Consider the following 27027-nt stretch of genomic DNA (forward strand, 5'->3'; position numbering starts at 1 on the left):
CATCACTATCTTATAAGAAAGAAATGCAGTGATGTACTGTCATAAAATGTTGTCTGTGAATGTATTTGCTGAATAAACTAGTTACCATTAACAGTGAAGAAGCTAATGGTATAATCAGTGATAATTTTAAGAAGTATTATTTCTCTTAAGATGACAGAGGGATTTAGTTCAAGTATGCCAAACAGCATGTGGGTTTTTTCAGCTTACAGCCTTTTCCTTCCTGCTTTTTACAGAAAAATCAAAGACATTCTGCTTTCTAGAAGCGTATTTTTCTTGCCCCTCCCATACAAGACCCAGAAATGAAGTAAAAGAGGAAAGAGTAAAAGACGGAGACAACTCCTGTCTTCAGTATCCTTTTTGCATGCTTTTGCAAGTGAAGTGATATCAAGATGTTCAGCTAGTGTAACAGCTCTTACAGCATTGTAGCCATCCTTATTAGAAGCAGTTAGATTTTAAAATATTCTTTTGTTTGTCCCTATTTATGCTGGACACATACAACCAATTCAGAATTAGGACAGCAAAAAAGTGAGATTACAGTCACCTTTTAAAAAGACACACTATATTTTATTTCTCATCATTTCTTATCCTTGAGAAATTTTGCTTTCCAACTGCCACCAAAATTTACCTAAAAGATGAATATAAAGTTCCTCATAGATTAATCTGTTTTCAGTATTGTCAGTTGAATCTCATCCTTTGTAGAAGAAAGGACTTAATTTCCTACAGGTTTTAAAGTTCTGTTTATTTTACTCACAAAGCTATTCTACTGACTGCCCGCTTTAAAAAGTCAAATGTGTAAAGCAGTCCTCTAAGGCTTCTTTTTCTGGAAAAGTTGCATTCCCTTTTTCTGTTAAGTACTATTGTACTTTTAAAGCATGTTCCTCTAATTGTGATACGCATTAAGGTTTTTAAGTAACCCTGGGTTGTGGACCAATTTAAAAAAAAAAAAAGAAAACAGTCATTCTAATGCAAAAATTTTTAATACCTGCAGGTAAGCAAATGAAGATGAACTCTTACTGTGCGCATTTGTAGATTTACATGAGTTATCAACAAACTAAAAGCTGCTTACCACCTGTTCCAAGATACTGTAATCTGTATTTATCAATGTAAAATACTTCTAGAAAAATTCTATAGTCATTAAATTGATACTGTTATAACCCTGGAAGGTCTTTTTAACCTCCTAGGATTGTCATATGTACTTTAAATCAAATTTGTTTGCCCTCTTCTAAACAAGACAGACTTTTTGTGTGTTATCACCATTTTCTTCTTCTATGTTAACATTCTCACTATTCTTCTTTAATATTGCCACAAAACAAACAAACAAACAAGCAATAATTAGCATAGATCATGAGTTTTCCTGTGTGTAGCTGAGAATATTCCTGTATCTATAAACTGTGATATAATTGGACAATTCCAAACTATTTGAAGACCTTTTTTACTTTCTCTAGTGGGGTTACCATCTGCTGCAGCTTGATCTCCCAGTTATCCTTACTAAGAAAACAAAACCTGAAATTATCACAGAATTTAATTCTGCTAATTTTGGAGGAAAGTAATTCCAAATCCCAAATCAAAACAACTTCTATCAATAGAAATTGGAGGAGTCCATAATACTGAAATCTGAAAGACTGCTCATTTTGCTAGGTTTTCAATGAAAGAGGTAATTATTAAAGCAATATTTGAGATCCTTGTACAGAAAGCAAGGAAGTTATTAAATCCAACAGCTGGATGGCACAAAAACAGGGTAAATAGTGTTGGTGTAAGGGTATCCAACAGACTTAAATGAGGATAAATATTTTGGTATTACAGTAGTGTCCAGTCGGAATCAATTGCATGCAACCTTTTGATCCCCCCTTTTTTTTTTCCAAATCATTCACTCACCCACCCACAGTGCAACCAAAACAGATACAATAATAAAAAGAAGATAAGCTTATAAAACCCTTTTGGGTATCCCAGCTGGCTATAAGAAAACATCAAAAGTGCAAAACAAGGAAAGTAGCACAGAAAAGTTGATAAAAGTACAAATGGGTCTCAAAACTATTTAGCTTCCAACCAAGAATAGTATAGCAGTGTTCTTGCTGTCTTTGCTGTAGTGTTTTCTATTGACAGTCTTTGGTCATACAGGTTCGGACTGAATGGTTTGGATTTGACTATGCCACTTCACTGAGCATCTCATTGCTTGTCTTAATATTGGAGTTGTCCAGTGGCTGTTGGCTTTATCCTGTAATAGTTTGTGGGGGACTACTTACAAGCAGTGGTCCTGCAGCAAGAGCTAGGAGCCACATCTTCCCAAATAGCATCATCATGCCTTTGGTATCATCTTCTCATTTCATGTTCCAACATATCCTTGTATCTCTGTCCAGTTAGTCATTATTTTTGAGCCAAAATACCACACTGCAGTTCACCTGAGCTTTTCCCTTACCTGTGTATGTCTTTTCCCTGAGACTCCTGGGGAGATGTCTTCCTCCCTCAGAACTGGAAGGACTTCTGAAGTAAAAGAAACAATGTGTTATTTTTTTGATCATGGAATGAGAGACAAAAACAGGCCTCGTTTGATTTTCATGACAAAGCTGCATGTGAACACATTAAAAATTCAATCTTTGTTTATGGGTCTCTTTCAGAAGTTTCTGATCATTTTCTTGGCCAAAACTGATGCAAAGATTGCATCCTAAAACCATCTCAAAATACTACATTGTAAAGTGGAAGTGGTGGTAATGCCAGTAAAACTCTTATTTCAGTATTTTTAAATGACTTTAGGACAGAATACCTTGGTCTGATCTGTGCTGAAAATTTCAGACTGCTTCTTCCTATGATACTGATGGAATTTCCACTACATTCAGCTTTCAGTTAACAGGCAGGAATTAACCAGGCCCCACCTTCCTCTAGCTGCTGCGCAGTAGCTTGTGTGACAGAAGATTCCTTTCATGGGAGGCCTCCAGCTGCTCATTGCTGTTTGAACTTGCCCTATGTTCTGTGGAAATCTCCATATTCATTACAGGTGAGTGTAATGAATACAGACAGATTATTTCTAGGTGAAATGTATTATTTGTGCTTTAAATTATTATTTCCCTCCAGAAGGCACATAAACGATGCACTGGTGTACAGGTGAAATCTTCACAGTGCAGATGAGCAGCCATGGTGCAGGGAGCTTCACCACTCTTCCCTTGTAATGCAGCAGGTGGACTTACTGTCTCTGATGCGCCTCCGGTGCTGAGCAGCAGTCCGACGCATCCCCTCCCTGCCACCATCCAGGGGGCCTTTTCCAGGGAGGTGCAAATAACTGGTGTTACTGTAAGACTCAGGTCCTTGGAGTCCATATAATGTGGAAGTCTTGTATGTTTGCCAGATACACATGAAGTGTTTGCCATGTGGACTCGACTGATTAAGAGCCATAAAACAAGTTTTCCCTTTTTTGGCTTGGGCAGTAGAGAGTTAAAATCAGGTGGCTGCATATATGCAACCAAAAGGAAATCCCAGTGTGTAGGGAACAAGAAAATGCTGGGCTAGAACTTGCACAACTTACTAACTTTAAGATGGGTTTGGAAGACACTCCAGTCTGACTGGTGCGTGCTTAAACTGCAAAATAAGCAGACTGGAGGATGTTTCAAGATACAGTACTTTATTCATCTCGTATCCATAGCTTGACCAGAGAGTACAGTCTTAATGGGGGGGTTAATTGGCTCGTAGACACAGCTAAAAATCTTCGTGGATCTGAGAGGAAGGATTGGCCTGGGGCACTGCTATCCTTCTGGATGTGTAGTGAAACTGAAATAGATTTTTTTTTTTCTGTCCACTTTCAGAGCACCTAGCTATGCAGAATATCATACACTATACTTAGCACCCATACTGACAAAGGTAATTTGCGTTAGGTATGTGCAGGTGCATTTTGACTGACACTTTTTATTTAGAATTGCTCAAAACCCAAGGGGGCAGAGGACAGAAATTCTTTTGTTCTGTAGTGAATTCAGAAGCCAGGATGCTTGTTTTTAATACTCTGTTTTTAAGGACTACCTAAAGCTATTTACCAAGGATTGGAATGATCTTGCCAAATTCAACTCTCTTCGTATTACTTCTTTCCAGTATAAAATGGGTAAATAGAAAAAAAAAAAGCGCTTCTAATGTTTTTTGCATGTTCCCCATGTTCTTCCGTACAGAACAAAATAATTAGTTAATCCTCTCATGTTGCCTTAGCACAGTACTTGTAAAATTGAAACTCAAAGAGCCATTTTCAGAGAACTGCAAACCATTTATCATTTAATTTCCATTTTATTTTTTTAAATGAACCTACATAACACCTGACATTTGTACTTCTCAGTCTATTTAACTGTCAAGGGTTGGTAATTCTCTGAACCTTCTGTTTGCTAAATTTGTACGTATTCTGACATACCTAAATTATTGAGATAGAATTTTTTTTTTTAAATTCAGTTGAGGGAAAAATCATTGAGGCAGTATCAGTCTCATATAGAAAGCTTTGCCAGAATACCCTTTGCAAGCTTGGATTTAGAAGACTCCATGGGAAATCAAAAAAATGTTAATCCACACTCTGACCTTTTCAGCTGTTCATTGGACCACCTTAGTAAAAACAATTTTTGCCCCGATGGAGGATCAGGTGACACCATGTCTGGAAATTTTTTTGGATCAGCTTTTTGTTTCTGTTTAACTTGCCTCTCAGTTGTATAGCTATTTGAGTTCTGTGCTGATTCTAAGAGAATATTGTGTCTTGGGACCTGTATAACAGTACATAAGCATACAAAATGCATACGAACATGGTAAGTTGCAGTAGCACTTGCCAGTTTTTTCAGCTTGTGCAGTTTTGTTTTGCAATTGACAAGAGGCTCTGATTTTGTGCAACATAAAAATATATGTGGCAGATCAGTTTCCGTGCTTTGAAACCCACATTGTTGCCTTTACTTGTTAGTGTATGCTAATCAGAAGACAAAATATTTTTTACTAATGATGAAGACAAAGCTTTGATCAGTTTTCTGTACACACAGCTTTTGCATTCCAAGTCAGCCTCAGCATCTCTAAGGTTAACATCTTCAAAATACTAATGTTCAGCTGAACTGCTTTTCAGTAACTGTTAAACAGTCTCTAATCTTTACTTCAGGTGGAGCTACGTGACTGTATCTTTAAATGCCTGCATATATATGTACACATACATAGGGTATAAACTGCCAGTAGTTACATATTGTATAGTATTTATTCCTTAATTTGAGATTTATCATCCAGTATGGGTGCTGGTACAAAATACATTTTCAAATCGTACACACTGTAAATTTGGATATTATCATTCAATTATTTTTTATAAATCCTCCCATTGGGGGTTCAATCATTAACAGTTCCAGTTTAACAAGCCAGTTCAATTAAAACATTTTTAAGAGGCTTTGGAAAAATTTGGATCATTTTCCTCTATTCTCTGTTTTTCACTTTTCATATCCTGCATTTCCTAATTCCAGCTGGGAGAAAAAAATGCTGTGTTGCACTTTTCTATGCAGTATTTTTGGCCAAATTAAAAGCAGGAAGTACCAGAAAGTTCACAGAAGAGCATATTCTTGTGAGATTTCTTGTCCAGCTTTACAGACCAAGAGATTCAGATAAGATTTGACTAAGCATTTACATTACTAAATTTCTGTGGCATAGCCTGGAAAACTTGTATTATGGACATTTTATGTAAATGAGATAAATTCTTCTTGGTTATAAAATAAGGGGGGTTTTGAGTTAATTGAAGTGGCAAGATAATTCACTTAGATAATTTAAACAAACAGCTCCTTTGCCCAACAAAAATTTGCACAATTCCTATAAGCTAGATTAAACCTACTGAACTTTGTAGGCCAACCCCTTGTGCTTCCTTTGGGAGATAGGAGAAATTGCCAACTACATGTCATTGCTCCAGAACACAGTATGAAACACAGGTTGTTCAATAATTCAAACAGTATGGGCAAAAAGACTTTGCTATAGTATTTTAGTAAGAGTAATAAGGATGTGCATATGACAGCAGGTTAGTAATAAATATATTATGAAAGTAATAAATATAAAATCAAAGAAAAGCTGCTTCAGTACATAAATGAGAATTTTATGTAAACGTGAGTAACAGATCTAAGTGCTCTGTGTACAGCTACCATGGATTCTGTATAGGGGTTTGTAAAATGCTTAGCAAACTGAAATAATTTGGAAGTAAATTGAGAATTTTGTTACATTTTAAACCAAAATTAGCATAGCACATTGGGTTCTAATCTTCAAGGTATTAAAGTAATTAGTGAGTTTTTCTTCATCTCGTCACATGATATTCATCTCGTCCTACTGATAGCCTCAGACTATGGTAGATTCTTAACTGCTCTAAATTTAAAATAGTTTTTTTATTAAATGTAGTAGTATTTAGGCGTAACCATGAAGAATTTTCACCAAATATTTTCTCCACTACACTCTTTCGATTCACTGCTGTAAACAAGGATCCCAAATCATCCTGATTTGTCTTGCCTTCCAGTAGTATACAACCTTAGAATTTAAATGAAGTAAAGTTTTACTTAACAGGTTGAGCTGTTGGTAATCTTTTGTTCCAATGTTATAACAAACATAGCACACATCATCATTCTAGGATTTTTCGTTGCTTAGCCTAGATTCTCCAAAACTTAGCCCAGACATCAGGACTGGGAATTCCGTGTTCAGTTTGACATCCCATCCCTTTTCCAAAGCATAGATTCTTTGCTGAATTGATTATTCCTGGCTAACATGAAAATAAATTCTGAGAGTCAACGATAGTTTTCATGGATGCAATTTCGAGTTCGGGTTTACTAGCAAATGCAAGTGTGAATAATGCTCTGTCTGGAGCCATGTCCTTGGGGATTTAAAGGTCATTTCTCATCTTTCATTCATAGTTAATCAGCCTGGGGGTTAGATGCTGTCATGATTTAACCCCAGCTGGCAACTAAGCCCCACACAGCCGCTCGCTAACTCCCCCCACAATGGGATGGGGGAGAGAATCGGAAGAGTAAAAGTGAGAAAACTCGTGGGTTGAGATAAAGACAGTTTAATAGGTAAAGCAAAAGCTGCGCACGCAAGCAAAGCAAAACAAGGAATTAATTCACTACTTCCCATCGGCAGGCAGGTGTTCAGCCATCCCCAGGAAAGCAGGGCTTCATCACGCGTAACGGTTACTTGGGAAGACAAATGCCATGTCCCCGCCTTCCTTCTTCTTCCCCCAGCTTTATATGCTGAGCATGACGTCATATGGTATGGAATATCGCTATGGTCAGTTGGGGTCGGCTGTCCCAGCTGTGTCCCCTCCCAGCTTCTTGTGCACCCCCAGCCCACTCGCTGGTGGGGTGGGGTGAGGAGCAAAAAAGGCCTTGACCCTGTGTGAGCACTGCTCAGCAGTAACTAAAACATCCCTGTGTTATCAGTACTGTTTCCAGCCCAAATCCAAAACACAGCCTCATACTAGCTACTATGAAGAAAATTAACTCATGCACAGATGCATGATCTATATGCAATTTCCATTTCTGACTCTCCATAGAGGCAACATGTCCTCAAATGTTTAATGACTTGTTCTTTAATGGCTTTGATCCCAATCAGTTGTCTGGCCAATCAGTCCCAGAGAATGGAAGTCTTAGCTCATTGAAGACCTGTTCAAGATGCAGAAACGAGATTATTTAATATTATACAAGATGGGGTCAAATATACTTTCTGTTCAGCTCACAATCTCTTGTACGTAACTGTGTATAACTGTAGATACCACATTCAAAATTTTATTAGCACAGGTGGTAGACAAATTGGCAGTTCCAGGAGTTCAGGTCCCGTTCCTAAGCTTTCACTGTGTTTTCAACCAGTAGAGCTCAATCAAGCACAACATAAAAGATCAGATGTGTGTCCAGCAAAGAAGTATTTCTGTTCTCCTGAAATGTCACGGGTGAAGTTGCATGAGGTACCAGAGTTTTTGCTACCAAAGCCAGCAAGGTCTTACTCTGTAACCCTGCCCACCAGACTCTGGTGTTCAACCCACACTGTGGCTGGTTTGATTCAACGCATGAACTGAGCAGAAAACAGACCCTCCTCTAACGCTAGTTCTCCGCCAAGTTGGCAATTTGGACTGCCTTAAGGAAGAGATCACCGTGTGCTATAACTGACAAATGGTAAAATGAGCATACGTAGCAGTCGGTGGGAAGCAAGAGAGAGATGGGAAACCCTTTCTGATGATGCAACCCGTTAAAGTGGTTCAACCCATCTTTGTATTGGGACCCCAGTTCTAAATGGTCTGATCAGTCCTTTGAATCTGTCTTAGAGAAAAATAATACAAGCAACCACTCCAAGATAAAAAAAAAAAACAGGTTGGTTATTTTACAGTTAGGGCATTCTTCCAGAGGAACATCTGGAAACCTATGGGACTGGAAAACCAGTCGCCATCTCCTTGGAGCCTGGCACCTCTGAGCTTCCTTGGCTGAAGTGAAATAGACCTACTTACACCCTAAGCTTGAGAAACAAGTGAAAGCCGTGACAAGTAGTGCTGAACAAAACAGAAACGTTAGTCAGGCCACAGCTGTGTTTACCATACCCTTTTCCCTTCTGCATAAGCATTAAGGTACAGATCTTTTGTAACATGATTACAGCCATGCGTTTGTCTTTTTCAGAAGATCCCAGGGTCATTCAGTGCTTGTTACCTTTATTCCCCATATTCAAAGCGTGGCCCTTCACCATCCAAATTATGCATATGAGCACAGAAACCCTTTCTTCACTGGCTTTTCTCATCATTTCTTCGATGTTTGACCGCAGGGGCAGACACTTTGTCTTCACAGCTCGCACCACCCAGGGCCTTGCCCTGGGGCTGTGGAGTGGTGTCCGCAGCAGCGTGAGTCGCCGTGACCTGAGGCAGGACAACGCTGGGCCCCCCGGCCCGGCCGCGGCCCCTCTGAGGCAGGGACGATTTACAGAACAAACCACGCAAGTTTTGGGAAAAGCGGTGTATTTATACTTCAGGAGCAGCTTGGTCCGCGCGCTGCCCTGCCGCGGAGGCGGGTGACAAAGGGACGGGCAAAGGCCACAGGAGCCGCGGAGGCCAACGCTCGCAGGGCGGCGGGCTCCGGCCCGCCCCCGCCCGCCGGCTCCCCCGGACTACGGTCCCCATGATGCATTGCGTTGGGAGAGGAGACTGCGCGTGCGCAGGGCCACGCACACGCCCCCCGCACCTCCCGGGGTGGAGGGTTTGTTTCCGGGCCGAGGTCAAGAGGTCGCGTACGGAGCACCGGGGGCTTCCGGGGTGCGGCGGGAGGTGGCTGGCGGGTGTGGGGCTGCTCTTCCTCCCGCGGCCTCGGCCCCGCGCGGAGCCGCGGGGATGGACGCGGACGGGCTGCCCATTGTGGGCTCCGGCATTGACCTCACCAAGGTACGGGCTGCGGTCGCCCGGGGGTCCGGAGCTGTCCCGCTTGCTCCCCCGGCGGCGGCTGCGCTGGCCCTGGTGCTGGGCGAGCCCCTTCTTCCCCCCCCCCCGCCTCGCCCCGCCCTCATTCGCTTCTCGGCCCGGCCCGGCGGTGGGGCGAGCCCCTGAGCCCGGCCGCGGCCTCGCTGGACCCCCGGGCGCCGCCGGCCAGCCGGAGCGCTCTGCTGCCGCGGGCGTGGAGAGCTGCTTCTGGGGTGGTTGCTGGGGGCTGCCAGACGGTGCCGTCAGCACCTGCTGCCTTCGTACCAGCGGCCGAGGTCCCGCAGCGGGGTCGCAGGAGGACAAGGCCGTTCGTCTTGTCTTGAGCTGTGTCTCCAGGAGTGCGATATTAACGTTTTCCAAAGGCGTTTTGCTACACGTTCTGTGATAGGGTTATATTTAAAGGCTAAGCCGTTTCAGTCGTAGAACTGTGAGGCAAATCCCGTGCAAAGCTGCTTATTCATCTCTTTTGATGATGCAAAAATATTTTTTTAGCTTTGTTTCTCAAATGTAGAGCATAAAGATGGGACAGTTCCAATTGTCCCAGTGATCCTTCCATCCTTTGTGCTACCCCATAAATTTCTGATAAGGTCATAAGCACTGTTTGACAATTTTGGAACTACAGAATTGAACTTTAGCAAACCCTGCCATACAAGTGCACAGACTGAAAACTTGAGATAATAGCAACAACAACATCACAAAAAATCAGGATGTCTTAAGATTTGCAAAGTCTAACGAATGGCTACCCTGACAAATGGAAGACCAAAGAGGAGGTGAAAACCAGAGAGTCACTATATTCACAAACTGTTGTTCAGTGCAGCTGAAGCTTGGCTGCAAATATTTTTCCTTGTAAATCCTTCACTTCAACCAATTACGATTCCATAGAGTAATTTCCTGTGTGAAGTTTAAGACTTAAAGAACTGTCCAAGGTAATTAACCCTGAGGCACTGTAATTTTATACATAAACATTTCTGTGAATGTTGCTGATTCCAGTCTTGTATAACGGTTTAAATAAAAGTGCCAACTGTCTGCTACGTTATGAGCACCAGGCTTTTTTTCTACAAACATAACATTCTACCTTTTAGCCTGAAAAATATGTGTGCATCGGATCTGACTTGGAGAAGTGACACTAAAATGTAATTTTACGATAGTCTGGGCTTGCAAATAAGAAAAAGTATAAGTAGCCACTAAAGACTGAGACAGCAATTTCACTACTCTTTATTTTTGATTCTGGTGTTGGTTGTAACTGAGTATTTGTATGGATGACCAAGTTTTCTTTTCCTTTGTAAACTTCAGAAGGAAAGATTCTGATTTCCTCTCTGGTTTTTAAAAATTTTGACACTGTTTTTCAGGAATGTTCACAATTTCATCAAAAAGTGTTTTCTTAAATAAAATAACAGTCCTTCATTTATATGGATCTTGTTGCATTTTCTGTGTATCCTCCACAGATAGTTAGTAGATTTTTAGTGAAAAAGAGTTTGTATACATGTATACATACATATATTTAAAAATTGTTTGTATATATGCACTCATAGCAAGCACACTTAAGGCAGATTTCTAAAATAATTTCTTCTAAAACATTTGCATTTTTTAACAGGTCTTTGAATCCAAATGTGAGAGCTGACCTCTATGTCTAATTTTCTTATATTATTTAATGCAGGTTCCTGCTATTCAGCAGAAAAGAACTGTAGCATTTCTAAACCAGTTTGTGGTTCACACAGTGCAGTTTCTCAACCGCTTTTCTACTGTTTGTGAAGAGGTATGTTTATTATTTTCCTAGCTGTCAATTTATACAATGAAAAAAATCTTAGAAATGAGAACCATTCACTTCAATATTTTTGATGCAATAATACTCGTAGTGTAAATGAAAAAATTTAGTCTGCTTTCTGTTCAAGTTTTCTCTTGACTAAGTGCTTAAGACAGATTTTTTTTCCCCCAGGATATCCACATGAACTGCTGATTATATCACACTTAATCCTGTTTCCTTAAACTTTTGTGTTTGGCACAGTCTTTGAACTTTTTGATACATGGAATTTGTTCTGAGCAGCTCCATCTGTGGATATCGTCTTGTTTTGGAAGAAGGATGCCATATTCCTATGGTGCTGAGTCTGTTTTGACAGTCAGTATCCCTCTCATCTGTGTCCTAGGATATTGCATCAAAACTTGCTTTCAGATTTTACCACCTTTAATTTAAAAGGGTGATAGACTAAGCTCTGAAGGTAAATAATTTTCATGCAGAAAAAAAGACATTTTTGGCAAGTGATTAGTATGGAACAGTTAGTATGAAGCAGTTAATTTTAGTGTCTTGTAAGAAAGAGAAAAATAAAAATATTTAGCATTAAGAAGTTTTTATAGCGACTTTAGTGTCAATGGAAATATAGCAGATGGACAGGGCTAGAATTGTCCACTGAGCAGGACAAGAGTGCTTCCTCCCTTGTAGAAAGGGAGTTTTCTAGTGTGGCTTTGAGCTTAACTTTTTGTCATTAGTGGTTTTTCGGTAACTGTTCGCTAGTTTATTCAACAAAGACTGCTACATAGCCCTGCCAGCATCCCATTAGACTAAGCCATGTAATCTGAGAAATTCTGTTATTTGTTAGTAGAGCCAGACTCGTGACAAGTGTAAAATTGGGCTACCACATCAACGTATGGAGCTTCAGAGGAGAAAAAAAAGTAATTTTTTTCTAGATTTTTAAACTTACTGTAACTTAATATGTGGGACAATGTAACTGTCTGGTGATGCTGTTGTCAGTTGTCCAAAACTCAGTTGTCACATGATCTCAATATTACCTCTTATATAGGCACTATGGAAATCAGAACACATATGTTTAAAGCCATCTTGAGCACGCAGCAATGCTAGTTGCTAAATAAATAGTTGTAATTAATAAAACAGTTATTAGTTAATAAAACAGTTATTAGTTAACCTAAATGTATTGTTACCCAAGAGACTAAATAGTTGCTTTATAAACTCCTTGAAAAGTTTTTCGTATTTATGAACTACAGAAGTGCTTTTAATGTGAAAGGTCCTAGTCTAAATCAACAGAAGCCAAGAAATTCAAAATTAGGGCTGACACCATGCTTAACTCTAAATTTCTTGGCTTTTGTCTAGTCAAACTGACCCGTAAAGTTATATAACTGTCTTTGGTACCTCTTTCATCCCCTTTCCCCAGCTACATGTAGGGCACATGGTTCCTTTCAATAGGAACTAACTCCTCTTCATGAACAAAGAACCATCTGTAAACAAGTCAGTGCACTATCCAAAAAGACTAGCTCCTGTCAGTTGCTTTTTACTTTTCCTAGCATATTGGCAGAACTGCCATTTTCTTAGGGTGTTAAAGTTCTGCTTCAGAGCCAGGCAGAATCTTGCCAGTGTGCCAGAAAGCTGTCAGACTGGTACGTATCTGCCAGCCAGCGTGCTAGCCAACTTCACTTGGACAGGTCTGGTGGAGTATGGTAGTGATTAGTTAAAAGAGTGACAGTTCTTATATAGAGTAATTTAGAAAAACTTAAGTTGTATTTAAAAAAAAAAAGTGTCAGAATTTGATGGAGGTGCACCTGGAGCATATAAAGCTTCTGGTTAGTTCTGGTTCACTGTGCATTTTGACTATATAGGACTTTCAGTCACCTGCTGTATTCTTTATCAGATTTTTCTGCTTTGTATTTGCTCAGTTACATACACACACATCACATCTTTTCATCTTCCACATTTGGAAAAAGCTTTGAAGAAAGATGTTTTGGTAACTGCGAGAGTACAGTATGTCTACCATTATTCTCCAGTTGCTCAAAGAAATACCCTATTTACTTTGGCTTTCTTTTGTACATAGTCTCCCTTCATTTCTGTCAGTCATTATTTGGGAAAACTAACTGCCTAGTAAAATTATTTAAAATTTGAACCATTGTAGCTATTGTACTAAAAAGGGATGTCATTGCTTCATTTATTTCATAATGTTATCATCTCATTTACACCTTACTCTGCCTTCAGCAGGTAGAAGACAAAAGTGATTTTATTTATCTAGATGTGAACTGTTTTATATGTACAGGTGGCCTAGGGGAGTGTTTTCAAGTCCTAATTGTTTTCTATTCTAGAAATTGTCAGCGCTCTCTCTCCGAATCCAACAAATTGAAACAACACTCAATATTTTGGATGCAAAGGTTTGTATGTGTACAGACTTTGTCTTCTAACACTAACAGCCTCCTAGATCACATGAACTAGCTTCCTTTTCATAGTCTGAATTGAGCAAATAAGTTTTCATAATGATTTGAAGGAGCTAATACAAAATGCTCACATGGGAAATTCTCTTTTTGCATGCCTCACCACGTGTATTGTGTAACATTTGCAAATGTAGTAGATATGGAAGAAAGGAACCAACAGCACACAGTGGAAATGTTGGTTTTGTCTCAGTTAAGCATATTGAACAGGAAAGGAGCACTTGGATCTTGAAAGGGCACCTGAACTATATGGCAGCTTACTTGTGTTGATTTTATTGCAATATTTGGTTTTAAGAAAATGGAGAGGAGTTTTCCGATATTAAAATACGCAACTTGTGTGGCAGGGTTGCGGTACGAAATTGCATTTGCCATTGCATTCTTTCTAATAAGAAATTTTTGCCCCCTTTGTAAAGCAAAAGTGTATTTGTAAGTGTTACCGGACTGTAAGGATTTAAACTGGTATAAGTAACTAAATAGATGCCTTGTAAACCTTTTGATATTGAAATCTGACCTGAATTGGATCTAAGCTAACACAAATGTGTGTGATATATCTTCTTTAGCTAAAATGACAGAAGGATATAATCTATAGTCATGTATTATCATTTAATTTGCTAAAGGAAAAAAACAAACAAGCCCCAAAGCCAAAAAACCACCCACTGTAAAGTTTTAACCAATCCTTCTTTCAATAATGATGGAAGCAATTTCGGTTGGCTTTTCTGGGAGTAGGGGTAGGACATTTTGAAACTGTTCATTAAGATCTTTGTGAAAAAAATACTATGGTAGTACAAACAGTGCTTACTAACTCTTATTTATTTCAAAATATTTAGAAGTGATCAGTATTGGTAATTTTTGCAGAATTCTTCATAATCTTGTTAAATAGACTTTCCTTCAAATAAATACACAGTGTATTTAATATCCACTGTCAGCATTTCCTTAAAAAAGAGTGAAAGATGTAGAAAATTGCAAAATCTGTAACCAGTCACCCATCTGTTAGGTAATAGAGCTGTTCTTGTCATGATTTCTTTCACTATAGAGGAAGTAGCAGAGAAGATGGCACAGCTCTTGGGTGGTTGATAAGTGCAGTAGCAAAACGCTGGGAAGGTGTTGAAGCCTTTCCTGCACTGCAACCCTGTGTTAATAGTGAAAGCTCCAATGGAGTGTTTTGGGGTTTTTGTTGTAGAAGCCACCTGAATAGAAAAGTCTTTTTTTTTGCCATTCAAAATACCAAAACTAGTGATAAAAAGTTATGTTTTTACTAATGTAAAACCTACCTGGGGAATATGTGGTAAGCAGCATGCTGCAGATTTTATTGTACACCTAGACTTATGATATGCTCGTTGCTTATTTGTTGATGTTTTGTACCTTCAGTTATCCTCTATTCCTGGCCTAGAAGATGTCAAATTTGAAGTGTCCAGTGCAAATATGAATAATGTTACAAATGGTCCTGTGGCACAAGCTACTGCGGATCAACAGACAGCTGTATCACCTCAATCTGGAGTAAGTAATGAAGCATAAATAATACATTGAAGGAATCTACCTCTCCGTGTCAAGTTTCTAGTCTCATCTGAAATAGATGGAAGAAGCAAGTCTATTGGAAGAAAGCAATCAACTGTAAAGATCTAAGACTACGTTTTTTACTAATGAAACTGTTTTAATGAGTGACTTAAAACAAAAAAGGGTATACTTAAATTATAGAATCATAGAATCATTAAGGTTGGAAAAGACCTCTAAGATCACCGTGTCCAACCGTCAACCCAACACCACCATGACCACTAAACCTTGTCCCTAAGCGCCTCATCTACACGTCTTTTAAATACTTTCAGGGATGGTGATTCCACCACTTCCCTGGGCAGCCTGTTCCAATGTTTAACCACTCTTTCAGTAAGGAAATTTTTCCTAATATCCAATCTAAACCTCCCTTGGTGCAACTTGAGGCCATTTCCTCTTGTCCTATCGCTTCTTACTTGGGAGGACGGACCAACACCCACCTCGCTACAACCTCCCTTCAGGTAGTTGTAGAGCACGATGAGGTCTCCCCTGAGTCTCCTCTTCTCCAGACTAAACAACCCCAGTTCCCTCAGCCGCTCCTCATAAGACTTGTGCTCCAGGCCCTTCACCAGCTTCGTTGCCCTTCTCTGGACACGCTCCAGCACCTCAATGTCCTTCTTATAATTAGAACTAACTCAAATCTAATGGTAAATGCCTCCTTCCTCTTCCTCAATCACACTGAAATATGAATGTGAATTACATCAGAGGACTGGGAAGGTCACGAATGAAAATAACAGTTCAAATCACATAATTCCAACTCTTTTCTCCTTCCTTTAGAATGTGAGCTTTCAGCTCAAATTGGACTTTCTAGCATACTTTTATTTTAAAGAGGTTATTACAGTGAATGTTTTCTACTTATTATCATCTACGTACAGAAAATGCCACCTTATTATAAGTGATCAACATTAAGATTCTATCCCTGCAATTAATTTTTTGTTGGGGTTTTTTTTGTGTATGTGTGTATTTGGTTGATTGGTTTTTTAACGCAGACTTAAATCCTGTGATCACCATTTCACTAAGTGAGGCTTTCTGGCTCATTTGTAGTCCTTTCCTCAGTTTCCTATTATAGTTTATTTTCCTGGAATCTTCAATTCCAATCTCTGCTTGTTCTCTTATTTGATGGAAGTTGCTGTGGAGCAGCAATAGCTGGAGTACGCTGCTGCCTTTCCTTGCCTGTTAAAGATTGTAACTCTAATTTGCAGCCAACAACATGGGAGACAGAATGGACAGTTAGCATTATGTGTTTCAGTCATGTTAAAGAATGACTCCCAGTTATTTCATTTTCTTTAAAATGTTCGTCCTCTCAGATACTGCAGTAGGGACAGATATTCATGAAAGGAGGTTTCCAATGCTACTTTCAAATGATTATTTTAATAGCACATATGCAGTTTTCTGTTGTCCTTTAAATAGTACTATGGCTTCTTGTCACTTTTCATTTTTTTAATTAATTACTCTCAAGGATTCTTTGCTTTCATTATGTTATTCTTTAGGTTAATGGTTTACACTAAAAAGTATAGTTTAAAAATTATATGATCTGTATGAAATATTTATCAGGGAATCAAATAAATATTTTGAGGAAAAATGCATTGGACCACTAGGGGAGATATAAAGATATAATCCTTAAAAAAGTATTTTTTATAAAGTGAGCATTTAAGTTTAGTTCTGTTTTATTCGTTAAATACAACAAACTTAACAGGGCTATTATAGGCTAATTTTTTTTTTCATATTTGTGGAATAACTTAAAACTGGAAAGTCAGACTTGTAACAGTCAGTAACGAAAGAGCTGTTTTTTGTGTATTCATACATCTTGGAAATCTCTAATGCTATGAGAGTAGATCAGAATAATCTTGATGTAAGAAGAGTTGTACTTTACGCTTAAAGTACAAATTTTATGGATTGAAATCTGTCCGTGCTTCTGGTCTGCATACCTAACCATTGAAGTGTTATCTTCTTTGTATACAGCAGAACAATATACATGAAGAAGGGTTACAGAAAACGGAGGTAGTAACAGAAAATGTCAGAACTGTGGCCAAGGATCCAAGATATGCCAGATATCTCAAAATGGTACAAGTGGTAAGTCAGTTCTCTTATCATTCTTTGGGTACTCCGTTATTTTTAGGTGGAACGTCACGCACAGCTGTGAACATTAAATGTCTGAAGACATACATTGCATCAGTAATCTTTAAGCAAGGATAACATCACAGTATTTCTAACGCATCTTCTCTAATAAATGAGTTGATGTAATATATTCCCGCAGACAGCTTCAGGCAAGATCTTTCTCCAAAATTCTGCCAATATACTTGTGAACTGAAGGTGTGAAGATGTGTAAATGCAGAGTGATATTAGCTGGTGTCACAAAAGATGCCACTGAAAGTGAAGTTATTCTGGCGGAATTGGTGTCATTCCCTACACACAGACATGATTACAGTTTGGTTTTGCTGTAGGGTACAAAATGCAGCTTTGCTAGTATAGTCCAGAGCAGGAGTATTTGATATTTCTGTAGGGTTCAAAATAGAGATAGAAGAATTGCTTCACTACTTGGTTCCACTTCAGTTTCCTGTTATTCATGATGCAGGTTTTGTTTACCCCTTTATCTGTTCTACAGATAAATAGGAAATAAATGAATGTAATCTCAATATTTACATGTGTGAAAACTAATGAAGGAGTGAAAAGGTGAATGGGAGACTCTTGGTGACATTTTTTTAAGAGCTCTTTTTTTCACCTCCACAAAATCAAAATGAGTTTGGAAACAAAGCAAAAAAATCTGTCTTTATTTTCAAGCTGTCAGTGGAAATTTTCCTCTAAAATATATACTATAATTCTGGAAAATGTGACTGTGTCATAGTATTAGTAAAATGTTGCTTATGTTTAAACTAACTTCATGGTTTCACTCCCTCTTCAGAGCAATTATTACAATTGGTGTGCTTGGTACTTTGGATGATGTTCCAGACCTTATTTTTCATTTGAATCACAAATTGGCACTTTATGGGTAGCTTGTTACAAACCATTTGGAAAACCTAGCAGTGGGGTAGTAGCAGAGAGTAGAATGCTATGTTAGTGTATTGATTTAATGCCAGACTTCAAAGTGGATGTGAAAGTGCTGGATGGTCTAATTACTTTGACTTTTTTTTTGGTGACTGCTAGGGGAGTGAGATCTCACTTTCCACATTTATCCTTTGTACTGGCAGTTCCTGGTGACTCCTCTGCCAGTTGTAAACAGTGTGGTAGGAAAGTCAAGCTAACATACTACAAATTAATGTGTGTTTTTGTATTTGCCAAACTTGTCATCTCGTCCAGTCAAGTGTTTCAGTTAATGTAATTTATTTGCCCAAATTAAGTTTCTACCTGAAGATTTGTTTGAATTTATTTATTGCTCAGAATATTTGTAGTATTTAAGAATTAGCACCATGAAGAGATACTTCTTTTACACTAAAGATAGCTGTTCTGTGAAATAGTAACAAACTCATTTCGATGGAGTGCAGTTGAGCATAATAAATTAATATTTTTTTAAAATATACAACAATAATATTCAAGCAAACCTTACAAAAGCAGTATCATATTTGCTACAATAAATGTTCAGGACACTTCTATTGACAGTGTGAGAGGAGCAGTCTATGATTTCAGATAAACTTCATGTTTAAAGTACAAATACTCTTACTTGATTCTAAACACCAAACATGACTGCATAGACGCCGAGATACTGACTGGCCTGATATAGATTGATCCTTGCTTTAAAGGAGTGAAATAAAAACCAAACATGGAGAGTGCACTGATCTTCACAAATTGCCAGCACTGATGGCATGTGACCTCTTTCTGCACTATGGAGAACCCAAACCTATTTTGCAACAAGATTGCTACTTGCACTGTGGCTTCTCCAGGACCTGCACACCTCCCGAGCTGCAGGACCAGGCTGGGAGTAGGGCTGGGGGACACTGCCTTGAATGTGTAGTGATTTGGATTATTTCATATCTTAACTGGGCAGAGACAAATGCGGTGGAAATTTAATATTGGTTCCTATGTTAGAAAAGTACACCTGTGCCATTTCAGTGGACCTGTATGCTCATTGTCATTACTGTTTAGATTTAAAACAGTTGTCTGTTTTATTTTAGTAAGATTTAGGGTCACAGCAGTATTAGGCTCTGATTTTCCAGATTACCTTTCATACTTTCCTAAGTTTTAAAGTAATTGTAATGCCCTAGTTGTATTATAAACAGATATAGGTACAATCTTATTTGTTTTCCTTCAGGAAAAAAGTGCACTGTTAAAGGGTATTTTGATTAAACTTAAGATTAGTTTTAGTAATCTATGATATATGAGAGTACTGAGAGGCTTTTTTCTTACATATTTTGATGCATACAATTTTGGAATAAAACGCTTCTCCAAGTGTGAACGTAAAAACGTAATAGTTTCCAATCCGTTCTTAGAATTTCATATGCCAAGCTCCCTTTCATTGAGAGCAAATACAAATTCTGCTTTGCCTGCTCTGACTCAGTCTGGTTTTCACATGGTTTGAACTGATGCATAAACACTTCATCAGTGATTTCTGAGCTGGGGAAGGAACCCTAAGAGCAGTCAAGCGAGGGGAAAAACGTTAGATAGAATGAGACTGTGTATAGACACACAATCCCTGGTGTCCAAATCTATACTAGAATACGTGAATATTTTAAACTGTTACAAAATACTCAAATACTTTCCCCTTTGTAATATACATTAGTTGTGAATTACTGAGAAATTCTTTATTACAAGCTAATACCTCACAACTATTTGACTCCCATTTTTGCCAATATGCCTAGTAGATTGCTAAAACTATGTACCTGTTTGTGTGCTATTCTGGAATCTTCAAACAAAAGTCTTGATTGTGATTCTTACTGTGAAACTGCACAAGGAAAACACAGAAGACAGCTAGCTTAGGTCTTACTTTGCCAGGTTAGCTACTGCAACTGTCACTAGTACCACATGCTTCTCTGGAACATTAGTCATGGCTGCCCTTTATTTTATCACTATTTTACTTACTTTGGACAACAGATATTTGTCCTGTGCCAAAAGAATCCTACGCTACTTTTCACTTAGGTTGTGAGACCTCTCCTGACTTTCCTAGACCACCAGTAGCTTTGTCCCTTGGAAAGCAGAAATTGTATCCGCTTTCTTTTTTTTCCCCTCCTATCTTGGCATGCAGTGGTCCAGGTGGTGTTTCTGATGGTTTGCAACAGGGGATGGCAAAGCAACAAGTTGTCTTTGAGCAACTCTAGTGGAAACATAGAAGCAGTTTGTTGGAAGAATGTATCTCATAAGACGACGTGGGTCAAAGTGTTCTTGGGTATGCGATCCAAGATGAGGGGATGTTTAGGTGTTGCTGAATAAAATAAAGTGCAGAAGCTGTGGAAGGACTTGCGGTGAAAGGAAGGAATTTTTTTTAACACGTACATAGTTGGGTAAAATCTGTCCACAAGTCACAGAAGATTCAAGCCTGACTTGAATTCAAGCACTTGATTGTGCTTCTGTTCTCATATCCTGTTTGCCTTTTTCTGCATGCTTTTTAAAGACTTCTCCAATTTTTAGCACTGCCTTAAGGTATCCTTCCAGAGCTGTAGCAGATGCACTTTCCTGGTTTTCCTCTCTCATTGGCTATACCTTGAGCATGTCCGAGTCTTCTTCATCTTTGTAGCACAACTGTTCTCTGCTGTCTTTGTGCTGCTTTGTGGTTTCTTCACATTCTCATCCATACACATAAGTTCAGCTTCCTGGTTTTGTCTGCGTGAATTTCAAATATATCTGTCCGTTCCTGATTCTCTCCCTGCAACTTTCTCTAGATGTTTTGCCATAAATATAAGAAGGATTAAAAGGGCCTTTGATCTCAGTCATTTCTCACTTCTAGCTTCATACTGATGGCAACTGATATTATCATTCCATGCTCTTGTTCAACAAGTGACATGCATAAATTTGTATGAAAGTGTAGCCTAAAAGAACCTGTGGAATTTAGTTCACCTGTTTGTGTCCAGTAGTTTCATATTATTCTTCCTCCTACACAGGGTGTTCCTGTAATGGCAATACGAAACAAAATGATTTCTGAAGGGCTAAATCCAGATCTTCTTGAGTAAGTAATTTGTAACTTTCAGTAGGGCTGGAATGCAACCATCTGTTTAAAAAACTTGGAAAAAAGTGTGCTTAGAAAAGCTTTTTTATGATATCGTGAATCTCAATTATCAGCATTAAAACAGGTTTTGAAGTCTTCTGTGAAAGGCGTATTTAGCATTTTATAAGTCTGAAGAGGGCCATCAGTACCAAAGGAGGAGGCATGCAATCTCCAGTATGAGCTGTCTTTTCTTTATTGTCTAGTCCAAGGCAAGGCCCAGGAAACAGAGAGACTGGAATATGAATGGGTAGGTACTGCACCCTCCCAAACAGAAAGTTGCAGGACTTTACCATTCAGACTTGAGAGGAAATGGAAGGGCTTCTTCCAAGCCAAGCAGAGGTGGTGCAGTTCAAGGCAAAGGATATAGCAATGACAAGGTAACATTTGACAATGTGCATTTAGCGATGAGGAATCAAATAATACGTCAGTAGCCATTTTCGTTGTACTATTTAGAGTATGAGGTTTTTCCCAGATATTTTCTTCCAACACTTCAATAACAAAATGTCATCGTTGTAGAGTAATAAGAACAAACTCTATTTTATTTTGCTGGATGCATGAGGAACAGCACAGTTGTTTCCAGATTCCCTCAGTAGATGGAGTGTACAACTTGACTTCAGTATTGAGAGTGTAATGAAGTCAGCAGTTTGAAATTGTGACTGTGGATTAAGCTAACCTGATGTGAAGACTATTAAGAATAGATACTCATTTTCAAAGCTACTTGTTTGGTCTTAAGCATGAATTTTAAGCTTCTTTTACATTTGATATGTAATTTAGTTTTACTGTTCTATTTCACAGAATTTGTTAAACTGATGAAAATATTAACTTTCATTCTTACATTATAGCCACTAAACTGTTTGAAACACTTTTGCATCCTCTTCAGAAACTGTCAATGTATTAGAAAGCCCACTTCTCCTTTCCAGTGAAGTTTTTTTACATTTTGGAAAGGCTTATTCTGAAACTAGCAACTTGTTTAATAAAATAAATAAAAATATAGGACAACTGAAGTATCGTCGTATGTTGAGTCACTTTATCTCCCAGCTACTTCCTGGTGCCTAAATAAGCCTAAAGTAGTTTTTCCTCATTTGGTATTTTTACTGATCGAATGAGAAATAAGAAAAAGAACACAAGTAAGAACCTGTGCAAGTCTGAGACAGGGTTATCAAACATGGTTTTACCGTATGTGTGTTAAATGTGTTGTATTTCTTAATCTGCGTTTCTGGTCCATACCTTTCTGTAAATGCTGCTATTTCTTCATGTTTGGATGGATTTTTATAGTAGATAAAAATAAGATAATAGGTTAAAATTTCAAAAGCTTTTTTAAAAAAGTACCTGCTTTTGGATTGTCTGTTTTGGGTTAAGACAAAAATGTTATTTCTCTGGATTGGGGCTCACGGAATGTTTGGGGTCTCAAAGTCCATCTTCAAAGATTCTGTGCAACACTAATGCTTAGGCAGATTTTCTTTAAAATGTTATCGGTTTGAAAACTCTATAGCAAATCTACCTGGTTAAAGAAAGCTAACTATTTGGCAAGGTGCATAATGCTTCTTTGAAGAATTGGTATTATTTGAAATACTTTTTTAATATTTTAAGGAGTCAGGGCTGACCTTTCTTTTAATCCTCTTGCTTTCTTGTCTCAATATCATAGACTTTTTTTTTTAAAAATGTATCTTGCCGTACACACCACATTTCTTGGGTCTTCAGGTTCCTTAGGCCTGCTCACTCAGTCCCAGTGAAAATTAGGAAAATGTACATATTGCTGTATGCTCAGTCGCTTACTGCAGACTCTCCCAGCTATTTGCCAGTGACTGACCGTGCTTTTTCTGTGGCTGCAGAGAGGCTAATTCTAATAATATAGAGCTGTTTATACTCTCTTCCTTTGGCTGTTCTACTTCTGTTATCGCTCCTTTCTCAACTTTTTACAGAGTTTGAAAACTGCGTCTTCTATCAAGCTCCCAATTTATCTATTTTTAACTTTTGTTTCTTATCCTTCTTCTCTTGCCTGTCTAAAATTCCAGGAGAGTTTGTCCTGCCCTCATGAACTAAAGGAATTCATTGCCATCTTCCTCTCCTTACTAGAGGAGAGTTTTTGCACTGGTCTCTCCAGATCACATGTCTTTGCACGGCTCTTCTATTTTGTCATTACCACAGCAACAAGGAATAATATTGTGAAGTGGTATTTGCATGAGAAAGCAAACGCTTTCTTAATTTATTTTGGAGGTGTGCAGGGAGGAGGGAGAAGGGTCTCTTACAGTTCTTTAACGCACTTCTCATTTTTGCACCCAAAATGTTTAGAAACACTTTAAAGGTACCTGAGGGATTTGCAACAGAGAAATTATAATAAACAGAACTAAAGTTGGAAAAGAAATTTTGTGGCATGACACACAGGGGTAGCCCCAAGATAAATAACAACGGAATGAATAATACGATTGTCAGCTTAGTTTAAAATGTAATATTTTATCAAATAGAGCAGTTAACTATCATACAGGAAACTAGTTGCTGTGAAGATCATTCTTCCCCTTCCCCAAGTATAATTGCCTGTATATTTTCTACCTCGGTTTCAGAATTTACCAGGCTCAGTCTTGCTTGTATTGTCAAACGCGTTACGTAATTAGGAGAAGGACTCCAGGGAGAACCAGCATCTTCAGTCAGTAGTGTTAGTCTTTAGATGGCTTGCTTCTCTCCCCTTCATTCCCAGTAGATTCCCTGAGCAAATGTTTTGACACTATGTTAAGATCCATCTTAAATATTCTCTTCAAAACTAAATACAAGAGATCTGATCATTTGTAGTCAATAAAAATCCCATGGCTGCTCTTGCATGTCAAATTTAACCCAGTGTTCTAGCCAAATTCCACTCTGAGTAATTCTTTTCTGCTTCTCTAAATTATCCCTGCAGTTTTAGTTGGATACAATATTGTTCATTTCCTGTCTTATTTTTTTCATGTACTATTTACACTGCTTAATGGTGTACAGCATGTTCCTTTCAGCGCCACAACCTCTGAAGATTGAAAAAAAAAAAAAGAATTAATCAGTATTGCCTGCTTTCAACTCTTTCTACAAGTGTTTGCCACTTCTTAGTGATCTGTCATTATTTCCGATAACCTCAGACGTGTGCATTCAAACGGATGTCTACAGAGTTTTCATGTCCAGTGAGTTACGGTTTCTAGTGTTTATCTTTCAGTTGTAAGTGAAGCAATACCAGTAAGGTGTGAGTTTGTAAACCGTAAACAGTTAATGTGTTAAATGTTGTGGATATGAAGTGCATGCAATTGTAGTGAAAGGACATTAGCATTACATGCTAAGCTGCTTGTGTTCTCAGCCACCTTCTAGGATTTACAACATACAACATTTTTGTTGCCTGCAGGACCCCAGATGCCCCTGTGCCTGCCTGGGGAGATGATGGGAATGCAGAAGACAGTTCTGATAGTGAATCTTCATTTAGTGACTAAAGAGACTGATTTCGGCCTTTGGAAACCTCTGTTAAGTGCTAATGTGTTTGGAGCTTTAGCAGACAATGGTTTTGCATGGGTCACATAGGTGACGCGATTTATCTGACAACATTTTTAAGAACTAAGATCCTCCATGTTCTCTCCCAGAAAGTTTGAACAGGCAGCGTGTTTCAACCTGAGCCTTTCCACCATGAAAATTAGTCATGAGATCCTTGCAATTTTTATGCTGCATCATTTCGGATTCCTTTCTGATTCTTCTGAAATTACTTTGTAAAACTCTAAAAATTCCATGCCTCGAAACCTCCAGGTCTCTAAGACTGCATTCTGGTCATTATTGGATTTTCTATGTAACACCTTTAACCTAAGTTTCCTTCTTTCTGTCCTGTAATATACAGGTAAAGTAACTTTTCAAAATGAAATTGTTTAATTGTAATCTGATGAACTGTATTTTTTTCTAATATACTATATTCTGAAGTGAGGCAACAAGAGTTATGCAGAAGTCAGCTATCTTATGGTGATTGCAAATAAGTGACACCTTGTTTTGAAAGAAACTAAAATACACGTGAAAAATACATTAAAAACCAATCTGAATCTGTTTTCAAAGTATATACTGCTATTTGATTTCATGTTAGAGTCTGTACAAAGTTGTTAATGAAATTCCTGATCTGTAGAAGAGTTGATTTATCAAATTCAGGTTACAGTGCTGTAGAAATGTGCTACAGTGCTACAAATACTGCAAGATTGGTTTGCAAATGACACTGTGAAAGAAGCAAGTGACTGGGAGATTATTAATGTAATACCGGATTCTCACTACTTGTTCACTATCAAGTAGAAACCACTTTCTGACTGCTGTAGGGCTTGTTCAAAAGCAGGTGTGGCTGAGCAGTTTGCATAGGATAAGAAATCCTCCAGGTTGGTGCCTTTGCTGATAATTTCAGCAAAGAAGCCAAAATTCAGTTTGTATAACGGTAAAACTACCTTGCTACCTCTTGAGGTATGCATTGAGGAACAGTATAAAGAAATCCACTTGGAGCCTGACTGGCCCTGAAGACTTCCCTCCAAAGTACTTAATCTACTCCATGAGTCAAAAATGACATTTCATTTTAAAATCTTCTTTAATATAATTTGTTCCACGTGAAATTCTTCACAATCTATTTGAATCCCCCAGATTATTGTGATTATACCAGAATGCTGTGCGCCAGGCAATCATTCACTGTTTGGTATTTGACATTCTTCCTGAGACCAAGAAAAGACTAAAACTGAAGCTCTAAGTATATAAATGTTAGCTTTTATGACCAAGTCATTATCTTCTCTCTTAGTTATTTATGCCACTTCAGTAGGTTAGCTGCTTTTTTTTTCCTGTAACTTAAGCATGGCTCCCACTTGAGTCTAGCAGACATATTTAACCTCTTCATAACCTGTAAATCAGAGTAATGCCTGAATCCCTACGAAAGCATATATGCACTAGAGAATGTCTAGAGATGGCATTTCAATGATGAGTTAATTATTATTGAACACTTAAACAAAAATATTCAATAGTTAACACTTGCTAAAACTTGACAAATATTAACATATTAGCAATAAGTATTTCAAAAGTAAATGTTATAATGTTATTTCAGAAAGCATATATTAAAACACTGGTAACTTTTTGAAATCTATATTTGAAAACTCATTGAAGCAATGTGTACAATTAAAGCTATGTTTTGTAAACCAAAGTTGTGGTTCTATTTTACTCCCATATGTTGTTTTAAACAAGATAATGAAAATTCTTCTGAAGTCTCTGCAATTCATGTTTCTCCAAAACTAGTTATGCTGAAGTTGCATCAATCTGCTAGCTGAAGGGGAGAGTTTTGGAAAATAAGGGGATTGGAGTTTAACCTAAGCCATGTTAGCACTCTGACATCCCATAGCTGCAATTTGAACAAGAAAACTTAAGGAAGACTGAAATTAATGAGGACTGTATGGTCGATACTCTTGAACTGATATTAACCTATGTGAGGAAGTAGTATGATTTAAAGAGTTGACTTGAGACACAGTAGTTATGTTTTTTAAAGAAATAAACAAGGTTACCAAAACACATGTAAAGAGGTATGACTTCCATTTTTTATAATTTTGAAGAAGCTTTTTCTGTAATTTTAGTCTGAAAAACCTAAAATCAATTGTCTTTTACATCACTACGGATGTATTTTTATGTGGAATGAAAAAGAAAACCTCTAGCCTACTGTCACTTGTTAAAATGAGGGATAATTAATTGGTAATTACATACGTTACAGAATAACAATTTCATTAGT

The 27027-nt window shown here is 38.1% G+C and overlaps 2 protein-coding genes across 13 annotated transcripts in view; both read left to right on the forward strand.

Annotated features, from left to right (window-relative positions):
* The window catches only part of NUP37 (nucleoporin 37), a 33472-nt gene extending 26322 nt beyond the window's left edge, over positions 1-7150 (forward strand). For 5 of the 9 annotated variants that reach the window (XR_012674703.1, XR_012674697.1, XR_012674699.1 and 2 more), the window contains exons 11-13: positions 234-348; positions 2842-2996; positions 3027-5215. Coding sequence is in view for 3 of the 9 variants with exons in the window: in XM_075157441.1 (XP_075013542.1) it covers positions 234-303 (70 nt within the window). In the remaining 6 variants the exon portion in view is untranslated. The other 4 variants (XR_012674704.1, XM_075157441.1, XM_075157468.1 and 1 more) reach the window with 4 other exon arrangements.
* Positions 7151-9146: 1996 nt separating this feature from the next.
* On the forward strand, positions 9147-26451 carry WASHC3 (WASH complex subunit 3). Of its 4 annotated transcripts, XM_075157539.1 has the most exons (8): positions 9147-9214; positions 11064-11162; positions 11343-11522; positions 13487-13552; positions 14978-15106; positions 17120-17230; positions 21187-21251; positions 24652-26451. In XM_075157539.1, the coding sequence occupies exons 3-8, from the start codon at positions 11487-11489 to the stop codon at positions 24734-24736; spliced, it is 492 nt and encodes a 163-aa protein (XP_075013640.1). In that variant the 5' UTR covers positions 9147-9214; positions 11064-11162; positions 11343-11486; the 3' UTR covers positions 24737-26451. The 4 variants fall into 4 exon arrangements, with proteins under 4 accessions (XP_075013640.1, XP_075013625.1, XP_075013631.1 ...); XM_075157524.1 differs by lacking the exon at positions 11343-11522 and having other exon boundaries at positions 9184-9370; XM_075157530.1 differs by lacking the exon at positions 11343-11522 and having other exon boundaries at positions 9189-9370; positions 17123-17230.
* Positions 26452-27027: the final 576 nt, after the last annotated feature.

This window comes from Calonectris borealis, chromosome 1 (genome assembly GCF_964195595.1).
Source record: "Calonectris borealis chromosome 1, bCalBor7.hap1.2, whole genome shotgun sequence".
NCBI classification, from domain to species: Eukaryota; Metazoa; Chordata; class Aves; order Procellariiformes; family Procellariidae; genus Calonectris; species Calonectris borealis.

Bases quoted from the DNA above. Each gene is read 5' to 3' on its own strand.
- WASHC3 (XM_075157524.1), top strand. From the start codon at position 9,320: ATGGACGCGGACGGGCTGCCCATTGTGGGCTCCGGCATTGACCTCACC. The intron at 13,553-14,977 runs GTTTGTATGTGT...TTGTACCTTCAG, and splicing joins TCAATATTTTGGATGCAAAG to TTATCCTCTATTCCTGGCCT. The intron at 21,252-24,651 runs GTAAGTAATTTG...TGTTGCCTGCAG, and splicing joins CTAAATCCAGATCTTCTTGA to GACCCCAGATGCCCCTGTGC.